General features: G+C 36.1%; 1 protein-coding gene across 1 annotated transcript; it reads right to left on the bottom strand.

Moving 5' to 3' along the window:
• Positions 1-933: 933 nt before the first annotated feature.
• rhebl1 (Ras homolog, mTORC1 binding like 1) lies at positions 934-11,133 on the bottom strand. Its single transcript, XM_053499331.1, has 8 exons — positions 10,754-11,133; positions 10,265-10,336; positions 8,171-8,238; positions 4,241-4,323; positions 4,049-4,105; positions 3,910-3,957; positions 3,749-3,830; positions 934-3,660 (listed from the first exon to the last, which is right to left on the bottom strand). The coding sequence occupies exons 1-8, from the start codon at positions 10,803-10,805 to the stop codon at positions 3,568-3,570; spliced, it is 555 nt and encodes a 184-aa protein (XP_053355306.1). The 5' UTR covers positions 10,806-11,133; the 3' UTR covers positions 934-3,567.
• Between the last annotated feature and the right edge of the window lie 9,819 nt (positions 11,134-20,952).

The raw sequence follows: 20,952 nt of genomic DNA, 5'->3' as shown, positions 1-20,952 counted from the left end.
TTAGTTTGACTGGAAAAACACTATTGCACTCCCACTAGAGAGTTTCTCAGGATTTCACTAAACACTCAGTGAGATTGTTAGGTTAAATGAGATGGACCCCTCATAGACAACTTGCCACGCTTGTCTCATTGCTCTCATGGCCCAACACTGCTATCTAGTGGAGAAATTTAGTGAAGATAAATTGAGATGTTGGTAAAAGCACAATATGCTGGAGTGAGGAAAACCAAGGAAACGACAAGGGTTCTATAATCTTAAGGAACCATGGATGGGAGCCTATACATTGAAATGCCCCACTCACTGAGAGCTGTCTACTGATACAGAGAAAATCATACTGGCATGAAATTTGTATTAGCTACTCTTCAGTTTAGTGGCAGGTAGCAATTCAGCGTTCAGTCCTAAGTGGAGGTCTGGTGTCTGCATGGCATTTTGCTTCATTGTTTTCATGTAGGCAATGCAAAATGAGCTTTGAACTAAATTAATTGGCTCAAAATAACTTGAGTACTTTGGGTGGCATTCACCAATATTTATGTCAGAGCAACTTTTAAACTGTGGCTTTTGTAAGATGTTGCCAGGCTGCAATGGCCAGGACATAAAATTGATGCAAAGAAGGAAAACCAGTGGACTGGCAACAGGGCCAGTGGTGTCCAAGGCTAACTGCTGCAAATGGGGAGTGATGTGGCTAGTGTAATCCGATCCAATAGAAGAGCTACTGTACCTCAAATTGAGGAAAAGGTTAATGCTGGTTCCAATACAAAGGTGTCAGAAGACATAGATCATTACTGTTTTGGTGGCAAAGGGGGGGACATATTCAATATAAGGTGGGTCATGATAATGTTATGGCTGATCAATGTGTGTCAAAAGTCAATTTCTGTTACACCATTTTGCATTGTGATTCATCAGTCAACAGTAAAAGAACTCATGATGAACAACATAGAAAGGAGTAAAGATTTTATTTGTATATACAAAATTGCTTACAGCAAGATTTTCCAAATTATCTATGACCCTCACCACAGCAGAGACTCAGAGGTATTGGGGGATACCACAAGAGTATTCCCCATAAATACAAACTTTAGGTGACATTGGAAAAAAAAAACCCCTGAAAGAGCACCATGAACCTGAAGGAATTTTAATGTGTCTGGATATCTTATAATCTGAATGGATGCTGGTGACTTTCCTAGTAAGAGTAGTCGAAGTGGTAACTACCTGTTATTTGCATGCCACCGTGCCTTTTCATTAAACTTAATTCAAAAAAAAAAGCTTTTTTTTGCCTAAAGTGACGACTGATTTTAAATTCACCTATTAAGTCATGCTATTTTTATCCCCACGTTTACATGTGGACGTAAAATAATGTGACTGACGTAGCTTCAAGCTACCAGCCTGAATTAGATGTAGACAAACTGAAATGAGATGCTGGGTATATATGGAGATTTTATATGTTACACTGTGAGAGTAATTCAGGACATTATGTTCACAGCTTAGACATAAGCACAAACCAAAAGTGGTTTGGGGATAAAGGCACTTAACACAGCATCACCTTGCTTGCTTAAAATATGAATTTTTCCCTTGCTTCCCCAATCAAAATAAATACAACAAGACTTCCCTTAAGCACCCAAAAAAAGTCACAATCTAGGTTCCTACTATCAAAAGAAACGCACTGAATATAAAGCAAAGGCTGATCAAGCATACAATATTTTAGTACTCAATATGCAGAATTTCTATAATACTGCTTTTTTCAATTTAAACCAAACCAATCAAGATTAAACCACCAATGTTGAAGGCCAATCCAACTCAACTAGTCCAGTACACAATGTATTTGTAGACCCACAAATGTGCGAAGAACTTTCTCAGACCACGTACCTGAGACAACGTACAGATTGAATACTTTGTATGACACCAATAAAGGAAAAAAAAAAAAAACAGATGCTATGACATGCTTATGGAAAGTACGATACCGACTTGAAAAATCATTTTATAACACTGGTATTTTAATATGAGATTGTTAATACAATCACGAAGCATCAACAACTACACTTTGAGTTTGTGATGATATGGTTTTGACAGCATTTACACTGGAGTTTGAACGAGCATACCATCAGACACTGATTTATCACTAAATGTTTGGATGTCTTGGAGTTAAGTGATAAGTCTCATCAGTTAACTTCCAGTTAGCTGCTAGAAAGTGAGATGATTTAGACGAATACTCTAAATAAATGAACCATAAATAAGCAGTCAGATGGCCCATAAGTTTGGGAAGTTTTGAGAAGTTCAAAAACCAGTATTTTAAACTGAAGGCATTTCTTTTTCTGCCCAAACTCAAGGTGTGAGGGCTTTATGCAACATTACATTATTGCGAACTTTTTTTTTTAACTAGCATTCTTCAAAACAAATGTTAATAATAGAGAACTTAATGGGGAGGTTTTGAGAGATATAAATAACTCCATATTTCATCTAATCTCTGAAGCGTCAAGTTTTACAAATTTAGAAAATTTTCAAATTTTAGTTGTGCTCTGGTGATATATTTTCCAGATCTTGCTGTACAATGATCAAATTTATGCCTGATTCAAGCATAAACAACAAACATGCATGACTAAATAAATGTCTAATGTATATCAACCCATAAAAAGTAATGAATTGCTTCACCTCAAAAGCAAAAACAAACCAATTACATTATTCCTGGGGCATAAAAGTCAAATAATTTATTTAAAAGCCATTTTCATGGTGATTACTGGCTTGATATATTGTCAAGGCAAGTTATGCCTTACTTGGAACTTTTTTGCACCAAATATAACTACATTTCTTACTAACCCTACATACATGTTTGCCGAAGCATGAACCATAGCTATACTAAACAAAATTGTCACCATTGTTTAAAAAAAAAAAAAAAAAAAAAAAAAAAAAAGAACACACCTCTAAATTATATCTAGCGACAAATAAAAATGAATACAAAGTTGAATAAAAAAAAATTACCTGGCGGGGAGGGGAAAGGAAAAAAAAAAATGAGTGAACACTTGCTTTAGGCCTCAATATCTGTTGTGACAAGGGTATAATACCTGCCCACTCATGTCACCAAGAACACATCAGGCACATGGTCCAGCACAATAAGTCATGGATGGATGAACAAGATTCATATGTCATGATTCATTAATTCATTCTATGTTAAAGGCATGTTATCCAGCAGGAGTTGACCAGGTCATAGTTCACTCAGCAAATCCCTATGGCACAGAGGTTCTAAGATGTGTGCTAGGGGCCAAACGTTCCAATTAAAATAATTCACCTTAAATGCACCTGCATGAATTTTGATTGAAAACAAACCGTAGTGAAATCGGTGCTTTAAATGGTTTTCCTTTGGGGGAATATTTATTCTGGGAAAGCTTACCATTCTTTCGTGTTTTTCTCAATTTCTTATTATTTCATATATAACTCGTCCTGTCTGCTGTGAGGTGGATAGAGTAGAGTTTTAAAACGGCAGTCCCACCACCGCACTGTGTCTTGCTTACTGGTGATGTCGTCACTCTTAACTTTGGCCAGGTAGCTTGCTGTGTTTTTTTTTTTTTTAAAGACCAGCACCTACATCACACAACATTTTTTATCTTCAGCTGGGGCATTTCCGTCTGCTTTCTCCATTTCCAAAATTATCCGCTTAAAAACTTCTACAGCTGTCTGTAAGCACAAAAAAGCAATTGTGCATGTGTGAATGACGTTCAAGTGGTTTGCATAATTAAATGCATTCAAAGATTACATGAATTACCTGGTTTTCCTTAGCAGATGATTCCATGAATGCAGCTCCCCAAGAGTCAGCTAATTTTTTGCCTTCTTCTGGTTTAATAACTCTGAGAGTAAGAGAGAGCGAGATTTTAACCATGCATTATAACTTCCTTACTTTATTTTCTACTGAGCTGCTGCACTTACCTTTCCATGTGAAGGTCTTTTTTATTCCCAACAAGAACTGTTGGTACCCTGGGGAAAAAAAAAAAAAAAAAAAAAAATCACAGTCACATTCTGCTTCACATATTATTATTCAGTCATATGCACAAGCACACACACTTACTGTATTTTTCCAACCATGTCAAGCAGCTTGTCATGTAGAACCTGAACCACTTCAAAGCTAGCGTAAAAAGTAAATGTTTCAGGAGACATAGAGAAAAAAACAAAAACAGACAATAAGTGAAGTTTATAATCAAACAGACCACTTTGTAATTTTCTATAAGTCCACTACACTAACCATTCACAAAGCACCAACCTTTTCATTGATGTGACAGAGTACACCAGAACATATCCATGTATGTCCATTGAGTGAGACTGTGGGAAAATTGAATACTCGTCCTGAAAAATATAAAGAGTGTGCCAAAATAAGCAACATGGATTTAAAGGAACAAAGATAAATTTTTTTTTTTTTTAAAGCTTAGTAACTAGCAAACTATCATGGCTTTGTCACAAAGTTTCTGCAATAAAATGTAACCTGCATCCTTTAGTCTTTTATTTAAATTAAAATGTTAATAAGCAGATACCTCAGGTAAATGCTACATTTATAAATTAGGTTACATCGCTGGCATTTTACAAAGAGATACAAGTCTAAATCCATTTATTGGTTACTGCAATTGTACCTTAATAAAAGTTGCATAAAAGCAACCTTCAATTGAATGTTATTTTGGTATTCGCAGATGAAGCAGTGAGATCTAAAAGAAGTCTACATTCTAATAATTTGTTTGACTTGGGCAAATATTATACAGTAGTTTGCAGAAGTATTCATACCCCTTGAACTTTTCCACATGTTGTAAAGACGTTGTAACTAAAATGGAATTACCTTAAAATAGATTCCGCTTGCTCGCATGCACGGGCACAGACCTGGGCCTACACCCGACCAACTGAAGCATAGCAAGATCATAACACTGCACCCAAAGGGTTTTGCAGTGAGCACTATGAATGATGGGTCCAGCCCATCAGCCGCTTCCCTAATTACCACGACATGCCCATCAATCTGATATAGGATAAATCTGGACTCATCAGACCACGTGACCTTCTGCTTAGCCTCACTAACTAGTGGCTTTTGCATGGTCACACTGCTGTTCAGTCTCAGTCCTGTGATTTACCATTACACCATGGACACTGAAATATTCTTACTTTCACTATTAAACATAGCCGAGGGCCAGGGGTAGCTCAGTGGTTAAGGCATTGGACTACGTATTGAAAGATCCCAGGTTCAAACCGCACAACCACCAAGTTGCCACTGTTGGGCCCTTGAGCAAGGCCCTTTACCCTCAACTGCTCAGATGTATAATAAGATAAAAATGTAAGTCACTCTGGATAAGAGCGTCTGGCAAATGCCTAAATGTAAATGTACAGGTATTTTGTGTGTTTTGTTAATTTATTACAAAAATTTATACTAAAATATGCCATTTACATATGACCCTTTGTTTTAAAAAGCACAATTGAGCTCTGGTGCAACCTACTCCTACTCCAGTTCTCCTGTGCTTAATTTAATTCACAAAAATGGCACATCTACATAAATAAAAGATTTTGTGTGTACATTAGTCAGAATTCGCTTTCATTGATATCTTTACATTTCATACATTGGAGGACCATAAATCAGTCCAAAAAGAATTTGTCTGTATGTTTGCTCGTCCTATTATCCGGAGATCGTTAGTTCAATTCCCAGGTGATGATGTAGCCTCACACCTTTGGGTGTGCAATTTTCCGACGGGAAGTTTAAAACCAGTTCGTCTTATATGTTGCAACACCGTGGTGCTAATAAAAAGCAGTAATGTGGAACACCACTACGAGATAAAACATGGGTCATTAGAGCAAACATATCCGCAGCAGTCTGAGGTAAGGGCATGTAAAACACCCGAACAGAGAGCATATTGATTTGCGCTTAAATGATGTTATGAACAGTTATATAACAGATTTAATAATCTACTTAAAACAGGGAGTGTATTTGGCTGACGACGAAAAAAGTACTTCTAAACAAGTCTAATAAGGTGTAAGATTATTAACCTTACTTCAACTTGAAATAATATCACAGATTACATTAAAGCTGATCAGCTTTTTTTTGAAGCTTTAACCTTTTAACTATTTCTAAAAACTTGTCAACGATGAGGGTACCAATGCTAGTCTGTGTATTTAAGGTCTCACAGGTGTATGTCAGTGTGAAAAAACAAAGCCATGAGCTTGAGCAAATTATCTGTAGCTGGGCAAGACAGGATCTAGGGAAATATACAAGAAAAACTTTAACATTAAAACATTAAAAGTTCTCAGAGTACACTAGCCTCCATCATTTTTAAATAGTTGAGATTTAGAACAACCAACTAAGGCTGCAAATAACGATTATTTTAATAATTGATTAATTGATGAATCGGATAAAAAAAACAAAAAACAAGCACTCATTTCCAACCCTTTATTCAAAAATAGAACTAAAATCTTTAGAAAGTGCACAGAAATGTTGCTCCTTGAGCTGTTATAATAATAATAATAAAATTAACTAATAATGGACTAACAAAAAAAAAACAGACATGTATGCTTTACATCTGCCAAATATATACAGTGGAACCTTGGATTACGAGCATAATTCGTTCCGGAAGCGGGCTCGTATTTCAAAACACTCGTAAACCAGATTTAATTTTTAAAAACACACTAATGGAATCCCTTCTGTAAAGTAAAAATAAAACAAATTAACCTGCACTTTACCTTTAAAAAAAAATCGTAACATAGCAGTGTTTTCGTGTAGAGCAGAGAGAAAGAGAGTAGGCAAAGAGCAGGCTAAGCCTTGACCAGAGAAATGGATTTTTAATCTCTAATGAGACTTGCTTTACTCGCGCACTGTACACCCATGTGTGCGCGTAAAACTCACAAAATAAAATATGTTTTTCGTGCACACACATGCATCAGCATACTGATGTTGATTGTACCAGTAAGAGATGCGCACTAGGACCCAGCAGGGGAGACTATTCCCTGATTACAGATTTCTCTGCCTCCGCCACGTACCTTTCTTCTACCTCCGCTTGTTTGTTTTTTGCTCCACCCTGTCTATGAGGCGCCGAACTTTGCTAGCATCAGTGCGCGAGACCAAGTCTGTTCACTCCGCTCCGCACTCAATTAAAGGTTTTTTTAAAATAATCAAATGTCTCAGCGTCTCGCAACACAACGAAACGATTATAAAATTTGTTGCCAACTCTTTTAGTAATCGATTTTTATCAATTTAATCGATCCGTTGTTGCAGCCCTACAACCAACAGACTTCTCAGATCTGGCTGTCAAACCGAACTGAGTAATTTGAAACAAAAGCAACTAAGAACCCCTAGTGGCACTATAAATGAGATCCAGAGGTTGCTTGTGGAGATGGGAGAGCCTTTTCAGAAAGACAGCTATCAATGGAGTACTCTATCAAACAGACATCTAAGGTAGAGTGGCCAGACAGAAGCCATTCTTCATTAAAAGGAATATGACAAAAAGCACCTGAAAGACTCAGACCATGAGAAACAAAATCAAAATAAAATGTAGTGTGGTCTCAAAAATGTACGTATTTGGACACAATTCCTCATGCATTTTGTGGAGAAAATTAGACACTGCAACTTATTAATAACATGCCTACACTCAATCACAAACACTATCAATATCGACAGCAAATTAATATTTGTGTATGATTAACCAATTATACCAGGCAGGGGTTAATGATCCTTTTAAATGTAAACTGAAACACAGTCATTAACTGAAACAGCTGTGTAGGATGCACATCAGTTTCAACATCAGTCTGTCTTGGATTACATGAAAAGATAAGAATTCATGGCAATTTTGCAGGTTAAGGGAGGTATTGAATATTGAATATTGCATTATCTTCTGTTTACTTACTTTCCATTTTGTTAATTAATAAAAATTACGTATACACAAACCAATTCATTAGATAAACCTGCTGACCTGTTCATTAAGATCACACTTATTTAAATTACATGGCAGCAACTCAATGCATTTAGGCATATAGATATGTTCAGGATAATCTGCAAGTGAGCATCAAAATGAAGAAAAAAAGGTCATAATTGTGATTTTGAACATAGCATAATTATTGGTGCCAGTGGCTGCTGGTCTAAGTATTTCCAAAAGCTGCTAATTTAACGTATTAATATATAGTAAAAGGAAAGCACCTTAAATGCTGATAAAAGGTATGGTTTATTTTTTACCTGTCCAGCAGTGTCAACCAACTGAAGATTAAAGTCTTGTCCATTCACAGACACCATTTTATTAAAGGCTACAGCAAAGCAACACAAAAAAATGGGTTAACAAAACAATAAAGATCATACATTTTGAAAGATTGTAAAGTTTTAAATAAAATGCACTAAAACGGAACTAGGAAGTTATCACAAAGTATGTCAAGTCTAAGAACCATGACAGAAAAGTAAAATCATTGCCTCTAAAGGCTAAAATTGTGTCTCATAATTTCTGTCTGTAATGCAGAAGACTCTCCCAGATGTAGAACAGAGTTTAAGCAATGTGCCCAGTGTTTTACACGTCAATTAACAGTAGCTCATGTACATCAACCAGGTCTTTACAGCATTCAGTATCTTGCTGGGGGTATTATCAGCATCATAGTTCTGATTTATTACAGAACTAACATTATTGTCAGATTTGCTAAATTCTATGTGACCAAACCTGACTCACTTATTCAAATTGTATTTATAGCATGTCATTTTGCTGGGAAATCCTTTAGTATAGTAGGCTAAAAAGACGATGTATGTATAAGTGCAATTTATCTATTGCAGCTATAAATTTATTCAGAAGCAGGTAAAATGTATAAACTACACATGTATTTTATTGTCTCATATTAGCCCTTATGATGTTTTTCAGGTCAATTTAACCCACTATTTTTCTGTATGAAAAAAAATTGTCGTTTCACCGTGGCGTCATTAGTTTATCGCTTTGAGGGTTATTGAATGAAAAGTTAATTTACATGATCACCCTACATCCCATACCAATTTTGGTCAGATTCGAATGGTCACCTTCTTCAATGAGTAATTCACCTTTTTCTACCTGTAATATCGATGGTACCTGAGCTCACAAGAATAGCAGTGAGTCATGTCCATGACATGAAATCATCATTTGCGCTATTGATTCAACTCAGGAAGTTATTCAGGATATGATTAAGGATGAAGAAAGAGTTCTAGAGAACTAAAAAGACAAGGATAACACACATTCGCATGCCTACTTTTGGATCCTAAACCTCTCATGTGTCTACAAATAGCATGTGAATTGTGCTGTCAAAAATAAAGCATGTAACAGCATGATAAAAAAAAATTAAAATTGCTGAATGCATTGAAGATACGTAATATAATATAACTACTTAAAAAAAATGTTGACCCATGTTATGTATGTGATTTTGAATGGACCGTATTTATTTAAAATCAGAGATATGATCAGTTCAAAATCACATACATAACATGGGTCAACATGACATATTTTAAACACTACCAAGATATACAAAATCTGAAGACAGCTTATTCTGTAGTTAATACAAAACAGCCTTAAAAAAAGAAAAAGAAACTGGGTTCTAAGTAGGGATGGGGAATATCGTGATATCCTATTAATAGTCTGCTATTTTATGTCACAATACAGGTTTTCCGAGATCATTTTTACATTTATAATTACATTTTACACTAGATCCTTTAAACTGTAAACAGCTGATCTGTATGTTTTGTATTTTAATGCATTTTAAAACCTTTTGTCTAATCTACTAAACTGAAAAATAGTAATATATTAATCTATCAATTGCTATTTTTTATTATAAACTGCAGAAACAACGGCATTTTATACAATGAATTCGATATAGAGAATTCATATAAGTATCATACATCATAGAAAAATCATTGAACCGCCTAGTCCTACAGTGAGTATACAACTGGGTTATCTTGAAATTGAATAATAATTTAATTTAACACTCGTCTTTTAATATGATGATTTATATTGCATTTTAACTTTAAGCACACATATCTCCCTCTCTCTCTCTCTCTCTCGAGATATATATATATATATATATATATATATATATATATATCGAGAGAGAGAGATTTTATTTTTATGTTTTATTAATTTTTCTTTTTTTTTGGGTGGTGGTTGTGGATAGATGACCTTGTTCTAAAAAACACAGTCCAGTTGACTCCAGTTTGGACCAGTTTGTGTGTGTGCGTGTCAATATTCTGTGGAAATTTACAGTAAGGTTATTATAGTCTCAGATCACATAGCTTATGTCCTTAAAAAAGGAAAAAAGCGGTGATACTTACTGTTTTCAATTGTGGGGTCGTATGCATCCACAAACTGCCCTTCCACGAACTGAATAGTGAGAGAGGATTTTCCTGTTGCAAAAAGGAACAATTCACTTAAAAACAATTCGAAAGTGTTTTCTATTTAGCTGGCTAATCACAATGAAAGTGAACATCTTTGATACACCAGTCAGTCTTACACAGGACTGCGGAATCAGCACAACTCCTTCTGTGCGCGCGCGAGGTCATGAGCAGGTCCAGTTAGCTAACTAGCTAGTGGCGTTTTTACAAAAGCATTAAAGCTTGTAGTAACAATAAGATTTTTTTTTTGCATTGGCGATCACTTATAAGCTTCTCTGGTAGCTAGAATTAAAAACTTGATAGACAGCTGGCGCTAAATAAATAACTTTAACAATAAAAGACAACACAGCTAAGCCACTATGGCTAGTTAGCTTGCTAATTTCCTAGTTAGCAAATACAGGCCAATACATATCCAAAGTCAACACTTACCCACTGACCGGTATCCCAAAACAGCGATCTTTCTATATTTTGGTTGAGGCATACTTTGAAAATAGGACTTGTACGTTGAAATCAAATAACTGGGTATAAATTGTCCGAGAAATTAGCCACACTTTATCGCCACATGCGTATCACGTCACATGACAATAACAAAACTTTTTTCTTTCGAGCTGCTCCGTTTGATGAGGCTCACGTTTCAATTATAACGATAGATTTTAAGAAATAAAATACACTACGTGCTATATACACCTCGAATACACGCGTCTATATTATTTTTATATAACTGTCTATGCAGCAATCTAAAACTTCTTTTCGTAACGAATGCCGAGAACCGACAAAAAGCTTATTCACCGCTGTGGTACTTTCGAGTCACTGTCGGAAAACGAGAACTAACAACTGTCGTAAAGAGTTCGTGGCGCACGACAGTTTTTTTCCCTTTTTCACTACGATCACGCACACAAATATGCACGTATGTCAACGACACGTACCACAAAACCAAAAAATAATGAGTAAGATTTAATTAGGACATTAAGCACTTAAAGACATTATACGTTCTATTTGCTTTTTTCTCTCCGCTTCTTTTTCTTTTCCCCCAGTTTTTATACTTCCTAAAATTCTGTAAAAAAAATAAATAAAAAATGTGTCCAGTGTGGCTATAGGAGCCAAACAATTTTATTTTGTGCCTAGACAAAACCAAAAAAATAATAATAAAAAAAAAAAAAATTGGCCGTGTTTGCACATAAATGAATGTAACAGTAGGCATCATCATCATCATCATCATCATCAACTTTTACGTCAAACTGTGGATATGTCACATGTACCATTAGTCAGCGTCATCTTCAACTATTATGTCATACTGTGAATGTGTCACAGGCATTTTTCACAAAATCTAACAGTAGGCAGCAGCGTCATCATCATCAACTTTTATGTCATGCTGTGAAGTAATTGGAAATAGGAGAGTAAAAAATTGATTGACAGAAAAAAGTAATGATTGAATTTGTGGACAAGGTGCTACCCAAGAAATATCTATTAATTTTATAAAGCATAGAGTGAAAACATATGTGCCAAAACATTTGAGGTGTTTTAAATGCCATGAGTTTGGGTACATGGCCAAAGATTGTAAAGGAGGGAGAAAGTGTGCTAGGCGTGGTGAGGATCATGAATATGGAAAATTTGGAGAAGGACTAAAGCCAAAGGGTTGTAACTGTGGAGGAAGCAGTTAAACTTCTGCCAAAGCAGTTAAACTTGCAGAACAGGAAAAGCAACTAAGAAAGGCAGAATTAGGAAGGGAAAGATAATGAGAAAAAACTAAATGAAGAGGAGTGGAGAGAGAAGAGGAAAATGGTGACCTTCATAGCAGGGGTGATAAACACAACATATGAGAGCGAGTCTAAGACGAAAAGGATTCAGATTCTTGCAAAAGCTGTGAGGCTAAAGTGGGAAATTAATGAAGAACTCAGGGTACAGTGCAACCAAGAGATGCCATGCATAGGTTATTGATCTTCCAGTGTATTGCGCAAAGTCTCACAGTGAATGGACAAGGGCTCAAGAACTTCATACTCAGTCAGAGTAGAAACCAGATGTTATATGTGTCCAGGAAAACTGGTGGATTAGTTTTTTATGGCTATGTGGCAGTAAGGAGAGATAGGAAAGAATCGTGAGGAGGGGGCTGTGCCATTTTTATTAAACAAAAAATCCCTTATAAAACACTAGGTTTGGGAAATGAGCAAAAAATATGTGGTAGTAGAAGTATGGGCTTGAAAAAGAGATATAGTAATTGTAAATTATTACAACCCATCTAATAGACTGGTGTTAAAGATGCTTATGCAGTAGTGAAAGATCAGATAAAAATGGTCAAGTAATAGAGAAATTGTTAGAAGAAAAAGGTTTAGTGTGTATGAACGATGGCAGCAGCACTATAATAGATGTTAACTCTGGAAAAGTGTCTGTGCAAGATCTAACATTTGTCTCAAGCAGAAAATATAAGATATATATTGCTCCAATATGCGATGGGTCAGTATATCAGGATGGAACTATTGGGAGTGATCATTGGGCGATTAACGTTGGGCCATTCCAAAACTTTAATATCCTTATTGTGAGAAGCCATTCTTTTGTTTTTTTTGGATGTATGCTTTGGGTCATTGCCATGCTGAAAGATAAAATTCCTCCGCAGCTTCAGCTTTTTAGAAGAAGCCTGATGACTGAAGGCCCCAGACCCCTAATGAATAACAGTGTTTGCCTGAATTCAATGATTTGTATGGGTGAGTGAATACTTTTGACAATATAGTGTATAGTGAGTTGTAAGGAGACAAAACTTTTCAGGAGAAAGAGACTATGGAAGTGCTGGATAAAGCAGACAAAAAAGTTCAAGATACAGAACAAGTCAAGACAAAAGCAGGGACGGAAGGCATTTTTTAGGAAGGCTGGTCTGGAAAATCGGCCTCAAGAAGTTGAGGGAGAATGAGACCAGATCATTATTAGGTGAAAAGAGGGATTACTAATCAAAATGCACATGATGGGAATTGAAGGGAACCTGTTTAATTGGGTTAAAGACGTTTTGAACGCTAGAACTATTCAGGTGAAGATAGGCTCAAAGGTATCAAGCCAGTGTAAGGCAGGAAATGGTCTCAGAGATGCTGAAAGAATAATGTGAAAATCTGTTGTCCTGCTTACAAGAGACTTTCATCAAACTCTACCTGTTATTCCATGAAGAACACCAGCAGACGAACTCAACACTTGACGACTAACATGATGAGTCAACCTGATGTGTTTGTGACACTGCCTACTGTATAAATTAATTGTATAAAATGCAGTGCACATTCTTAGTGAAAATACCTCAGAATTAAAATGCACGATGGGAATAAGAGGGAACCTTAATTGTGTTCAAGACTATTTTGATGGAAGAAAGTCACAGCCGTTCCTCAATGAATGTAACAGTAGGCAGTGTTATATGTGTGAGTCAGTATGTTAACATTAGTGGTGTGTTTGTTAGTATGTGTGTGATGTGTGCGTTTCTGCGTGCGGGTGTATAAATGTTAAAATTTGTGATGCGTGATATACATGAGTATGAGTGTGTTTATGTATACATGCATGTGTGCGTCTGTGTGAGTGTGAAAGTGGTAACATTGTGATATGTGTGTTTGTGTGTGTATGCGTCGTGAGAGAGGTGTGTGTGTGTGTGCGTGTGCAAGTGTTAACATTTGGAATATGTGTGTATGTATGTGTGCATGTGTGTGATGTATGAGTGTGTTTGTGTGTGTGCATGTGTGTGTGTGCGTGAGTGTTAACATTTGTGATGTGTATGTGATGCAGATGCTGAAAAGTAAGCATGAAAAACAATTAGTAACTTTCTGTGTGGCATTATATTGAGTGACATTATATTGAGTGACACATTCAGTGACATCACATTCAGTGACATCACAATGAGTAAGATTATAGTCAGATTTTTCTCCAGCATCTGCAGCCCATTGAACACATGTACACATCACAACTGTTAACACACACACACACACACACACACGCACACATGCACACACAAATTTTTGCATATTTGTAACACATACATTACAAATGTTAACACTGTCACACCAAACACACACACTAATGCACTCAACAAATATTTAGGGCATAAACTGACATCATCCCTATATAGTGTAGTGCAAACGGACAGCAATGGCTTTTTGTAGGTCTTAACACGCTCAAATAACACAGGTTGTGCAGTGGACCCGTGGTTGCGATGGCGCAGGGTGCTTGGGCCCATCATCTCTGCTTGCAACTATATTTGTTTATATTGTACACAAAAGATATTATCTTTTGCAACCAAGTTATTTCTCTTCATAAGTTTAAAGATCATTTGCATTCACATTGCCACTTTGTTGATTTTTGAAACACGAAGGTCTTTATTGCTTCATTTGAACAGTCATTCTCTTTGTGGTTAGAAGGTGAGCTGTGTAAGATAAAATGTGCACACCTGATAATAACTTCTTTCCAAAAGATAAATATCTTGTGCGCACAAAATAAAAATAATCAAACCTTTTGCGACTTTAGAGACTCCTTAGGATTCTAAAGTTCAGTGTGGAAAATGATGTCCAACCTACAGTAAGTGAGTAGCTGGTAGCAATTTTTTTTATAAAAAAAATTATATATATAACTGATACAGTATATCATCAGTTCACTGATTTTTTTTGTGTTATATATATACATATACTTATATATATATACATATATATATATATATATATATATATATATATATATATATATATATTTTTTGTGTTTTATATATATATATACATATATATATATATATATATATATATATAAGAAAAAAAATCAGTGAACTGATGATTTGCTGGCTGTCTTCTTTTGACAAGGATTTGTGTGCACTAAAGAAACCTTGGTCCAGTACAGGATTTATCAATCTTGCCAGCCTGTCGCTTGCAATTGAGAGGCACAGTAAATCAAAAGTCACACAGATGAAATCATAGATTGCAGCTAAGATCAGGCAACCTAGGCACAACAATCATTCTAAAACATAAATTGCCTACTGTGCCTTGCTTCCCTGAATTTAATTGCATTTGTTGTTTAATTTTTGTTTTTAGCATTGTGTGTTTTTTTTTTACAATTTTGAAAATATTTGTGTATGCCAAGTTCAGAAAAATTAGGTAAGTATCCTGAGTTTTTGTTATCAGAATGTAAATTAAATGTCTCCTGATTGGCTTCGTAAATGAATGGTTCTTTTACACATTTGCATTAAGTGGTTGGTTATGCATTTAAGTTGGAAATTGCATAAATTACTAAGAAAATGCATAACTGTTTGTGTGTGTGAGAGAGAGTGTATCAGTAAAAGCAAGAGTTGGCCAGAGTCTGTGTGTGCATGCATGAGTAAGTTATATTACTGTACATGCATCTGCATAATGCAGCATAATGCTGTCTGATTATAAAATCTGACAGAGCACTCTAAAGGTACATCTAGTTTCATTTAATTGCCTGTCGGTGTAAACAGGGTTGCAAGATTTGAGGAAAAGATACATTGGGTGCAAGTGGTGATCTCTGGGGTTCCCCTTAGTGGTAATATGAAGGAACTGGTAGAAAATATGAGGGTGATTGTAATGTCATAAAGTGTGAGAAAAGCCTGGATGAGCAGAGAAAAAATGTGCTTCCAAAAGAGACACGGCCAAAGATTGCCATAAAAAATGACGTGAAGGTGTGAAAGGCGTGCTAGGTGTGGTGGGGATCATGAGGAGAGCAAGTTAAACCAAAATGTTGCAAAGGTGAAGGGAATCACAGCATGCTGTAGCCTATTAGGGATGTAAGGTCCTGAAAAAAGACGTAGATGTGCAACAGATAAAGAAAGTCTTTACAGCTGGAATGGTCAATATAGGATCAAATCTAAAACTGAAAGGATTCAAGGATGTTGTGAATGCTGGTATAACATAAGAAGAAGTAAATGAAGAACTCGGGATACAGTCATGTCAAGTCAAGAGATGGTGTTTGGGTTGTTGATTTATCAGAGGAATATGAGAAGCCTTATAGCAAATGAACAAAAGCTCCACAATATTATAGTAAAAAAAGACAGTATATGAATTCCGTGGAGTCATGAATAAAACCAAGTTTAGAGTTCATTTTATTTACTTTCATATATATCATTTTATTAAGTTTCAGGTATATGTCATGAAAACTGTACTTTACAGCACAGCATATTCCAGTTAGGAAGCAGGGGTCAGAGCGCAGGGTCACCCAGCATACAGCACCCCTGGAGCAATCAGGGAAGTGCCTTGTTCAAGGGCTTTACTAAGTAGTTTGGGAAGTGAAGAGAAATATATGGAAATGAAAGTGTGGGCTCAAAGAAAAAAATTGGTGATTGTAAATGATTACACTTTATGCAATAGACTTGAGTTAATGAAGCTTGAGGCGGTAGCAGGATAGAACAGTAGTGACATGGCTTGGTGTTGTGATTTTAATGGGCACAATATACAGTGGGTGAAACAACTGTCATGCATGGTCAGGTAGTAGAAGAATCGCTAGAAGACAAAACTTAGTTTGCTTAAATGGCCACAGTAGCACTAGAACAAATGTTAATACTGGAAAAGAAGCTGTGCTAGATCTAACAATGGTCTTCAACAATATTGCTTCAGTATGTAATTGGACCAAGAAGGGGACAATAGGAAGTGACCATTCCCCAGTCTGGTGCAAGATGAATATCAAATCCTCCTTGAACACAGTGAGCATGGGGAAAATGGATGACATAAAAGCAAATTGGGAGAAATTTATAGAAGAAAGTGTTTAATAGTTACAGCAGATTAAAGATTAAATGAGTATTGAAAGGATTGACAGCATAATAAAGAAAGATATAATAATGGCCACTTTAAAATCCATTCGTAAGAGTAAATGCAGTAAAAGAAAGCTTGTAGTACCGTAGTGGAATGAGCATGTAATGAAGCAGTAAAACATTTAAACTGGTCTAAAGAACTTATATATGATAAAGTACAAGCAATCCCAGGCAATAGTTAGAATGATGATAAGACAGCCAAATGGATAAATTGGAGGGAGTTCTGTGATACAATAGGATATGCAACTCAGGTAGAAGAGGTATGGGAAATGCTTAAAAAAGGATGGAAGGGAATATATTAAAGTGGATCATCCGGTTCTGAATGATGGAAAAAGATAGCAGTAACTCCACAAAAGGTGTGGTGGTTAAAAAATATGGTGAATAGTTCTAAATATCTAAATTAGGAGGCAGAGAGAGAGAGAGAGAGAGAGAGAAATCTTAACATGCAGGACTTGAGTAAGATAGGAAATACTGACAGTGATCAAGATTTCCTTTCACAATGGAGGAAAAAAAGGGGAATTGGATAATACAGGAAATATTACACCTGGCAAAGATGAAATATGGAACTGCATAATAAACCATTTAAGTAAAGAAAAGCCCCTTTTAAGTTGTCTTAAAAGTTTTTTTTTATGTTTTGCACTCACCTTAAATGTATTTAAACCTTTCTTTATCATCATTCTTTACACAGTACCAGACAATGACAAAGTAAAAACAGGTGTTTTTTTGTTAATAATTTTTTATTTAAACTAAAACATCCCAAATTACAGACTCATCACTTAGTACTTTGTCAAAGCATCTTTGACAGTAACGGCAGCCTTAAGTCTGCTTGTGAATGATGCTACATTCTTGGCATACCTTTGGAAGTTTCAATTATTCTTCTTGGCAGAGTCAAGCTCAACCAGATTAAATGGGAAGGGTCAGTGCAATGCCATTTTCAGTTCTCTCCAGAGATGCTATTTTGGGTTCAGGTCCAAACTATGCCTGGGCCACTACAGGACAGAAGCCACTCCCGTGTTTTCTTGGCGCTAGGCTTTGAGTTGTGGTCTCGTTGAACTGTACCTTCATTCCAGCCCCAGGATAGCTTTGTATATTTTTATCTGCATCAATTTTCAATCTATACTGACTAGCAGTGGCTCAGAGCTCTCAGACATACAGTAGCGTCATTTATTTATTCATTTTTTTGCTAAGTTTACTTTCTCAGGCATTTGCTGCTGGTCTTTAAAAGCTACCAAACTAATTTAGTTGCATTAATGACAATAAAGGGGAAATCTAGTTTATTAATTATATATAATCTTTATTACAGGCTCCAGGCCCAATAACAGAACATACAACATATACAAGAAAAAAAAAATTACAATAAACTATTTTTTTCTTTTAGTCTTTTGATTGTCTCTTTTTCACTGTCTCTTCTTTCAGTCTCCCAAAAATTTCCCAGTCCCAGATGCAGAAATAGATCCCCACATCACTGTGTTTGACTGTAGGGATGGTTTTAGGAAGGTGATGTGCAGTGCCAGATTTCCTGATTCCAAATAGTTCAAAATTTGTGTCACTAAATCAGAAGATTTTGTTTCTCATGGTCTGAGAGTCCTTCAAGTGCTTTGAACAACTCAAGTCTGGTTCGTATCCCTTGTCTGTGTTGTATATTAGTTTTAGTCCCTAGTCTGTGTATAAGTTGATTATTGGTTTTGTTTCTAGCATGCTCCAAAGTAAAGCCAACTTCTTGTTCATGTTTAGTTCATGGTTTGTTTGTCATTAAAAAGACTGTTTGCCATCACCCCCCTCTGCATCTATGCCTCACCTGCAAGCCCACAGTCCAACATCTAACAGGACGTGACAACTTCCTAAGATCTGGGTCCTCTCTCATGAATCTACAGATATTTCTCTCAACCTCATAAAGATTTTATCGTCATTAATACAAAAAAATTAGTTTAGTAGCTTTCAGAGACCTGCAACAAATGCCTGAGAACATAAACTTAACACACACAAAAAAACAATGACTCTACTGTACAGTATGTCCAAGAGCTCTGATCCGCTGCATTCCCATTGGCACTGTATATGAACGTGGAGTCAGAAAAAGACAGATAACTGTGGTCCCAGTGATATGCCTAGAAATAAACTAAGAAGAAAATTAATAGGCAGTGAGTGTAGTGTTTTTTTGATGTGGAAGAAGCCAATGATATGGAAAAGAGGGCTACTAATTAAAATACACAATATATAGGAATTGGAGGAAAAGATTGGCTTATGGACTTTTTGTGAGAAAAGTACCTTTTATGTGATACTATATGGTGTGTGAAGTCTTGTTTTCTAACTGACGACTCGTTAGGCAAGGGAATAATATGTGTTCTCTGGGTTCCATTCAGATATCCTGGCAAAAGAAGCAGTCAGAAAAGAAACTATTGATGGCAAAAGCAGTAGGATACTGCAATGAAAAGGAAAAATGACATTAAATTTAAGAACTTTGTGGATGTGATATGAAGATGAACAAAATGAAAGCAGATTAAGAATCAGACACAGCAACTTTAATAGCACTCTGTTCATTATAGGAAAGCACTCAAAAGGTCTGTGATCACAAGTCATGAAGTCGAGGCTGTTGAACAAATGCTCTGGTCATTCAGACAATATGTACTGTACAGGAGAGGCAATAAATGGTGACACAATGGGGATAGGAAGAGTGGAAGACAATGTCAAATGTGTTTTTGATTATGGAGATAGAGGCTTTCTTTCCTAATATTTTCCTTTTTTGATGATGGTTTGATTCTCTGGTTTTCTCCCTCATTTAGTCCAATTCCCACACTTCTCTCTTTAGGGAAACTGCTGCTCATGTAAGATTGGGAATAGCATAATACACTCGGAGGACAGCACTATCCATGCTCACTGGTTGTGTGAGCTCACAGACACACATGATTGGCTAGTGTCACCATGATTGATGTGAGAGCGCCGCCCCCGAGACAGCAAAGCTAATCTGCTCTCTAGAATCCCAACCATGGACTTCAGGCAAGATGGAAATGTGTTTTGATTTTTTCTCTTGAAGCAAACCCCTAAAATTGTCATTATACGAAAACACCGTCAAGGCTGTTGCTTTTAAACTGTCAGAGTAAAAACTTTGTCGTGCAAGGATAAGAGGAATCACCACTCTGCTAAAATATGGTGTCTGCATGTAATGGTAAAACTCAGATCTAAAGTTAGACTCTATGCTTATGCTGTCCAAACCCATGACTACATCTAAAAGTAAATTCACCCAATACCAATATGACTAATGCTACGGGCCAGGATACTGCCAATGCTGCCAATCTCCATTGGTAAATTTAACAACTTAATGAAAGAATTTGGTGCACAGTAGAAGCAAAATGTACATTACTATTACTAAAAAAGTTGAATTAAACTCAAAGTTCAAGATGAAAAGCTAAAACCAAAGAAAATGAAATTAAAAGACTGAAAGAAAAAAAATATATATAAAAAAAGAAACAATGGGCCTGCCTGCTACAAAAGACACAGGACCCTCTGACTTCATGGTGTGCAGGAGGTGAAGTACGAAAACATTATCCAGATCACAACTGATCTCATCATCAAAATTGTACCACAATGGGGCACCAAGATGGATTTCATCATGGATAATGTAAAGTGTCATCCTGTTTTCTGGAAGAAGGTACAAAGGTAAAAGTAAAAAAAAAAAAAAAACATCCAATTTGCAGAGAGCTTGGGAACTGTTTCAGTGAGGATCTTACGATGGAAAACAAGAATATGCAAGGTCTTATGGCCAAAAATTGAAAAAGCCAGAAAAAAACAGGACTGAAGGCTATGCTGTGATCATTTGTTGTATCTGTCAGAGGGTGCCGCTCGAGGGTGACCATTAATAACC

The sequence above is a fragment of the Clarias gariepinus genome, chromosome 6 (assembly GCF_024256425.1).
Source record: "Clarias gariepinus isolate MV-2021 ecotype Netherlands chromosome 6, CGAR_prim_01v2, whole genome shotgun sequence".
NCBI classification, from domain to species: Eukaryota; Metazoa; Chordata; class Actinopteri; order Siluriformes; family Clariidae; genus Clarias; species Clarias gariepinus.
This window is presented reverse-complemented; position numbering and strand designations above follow the sequence as displayed.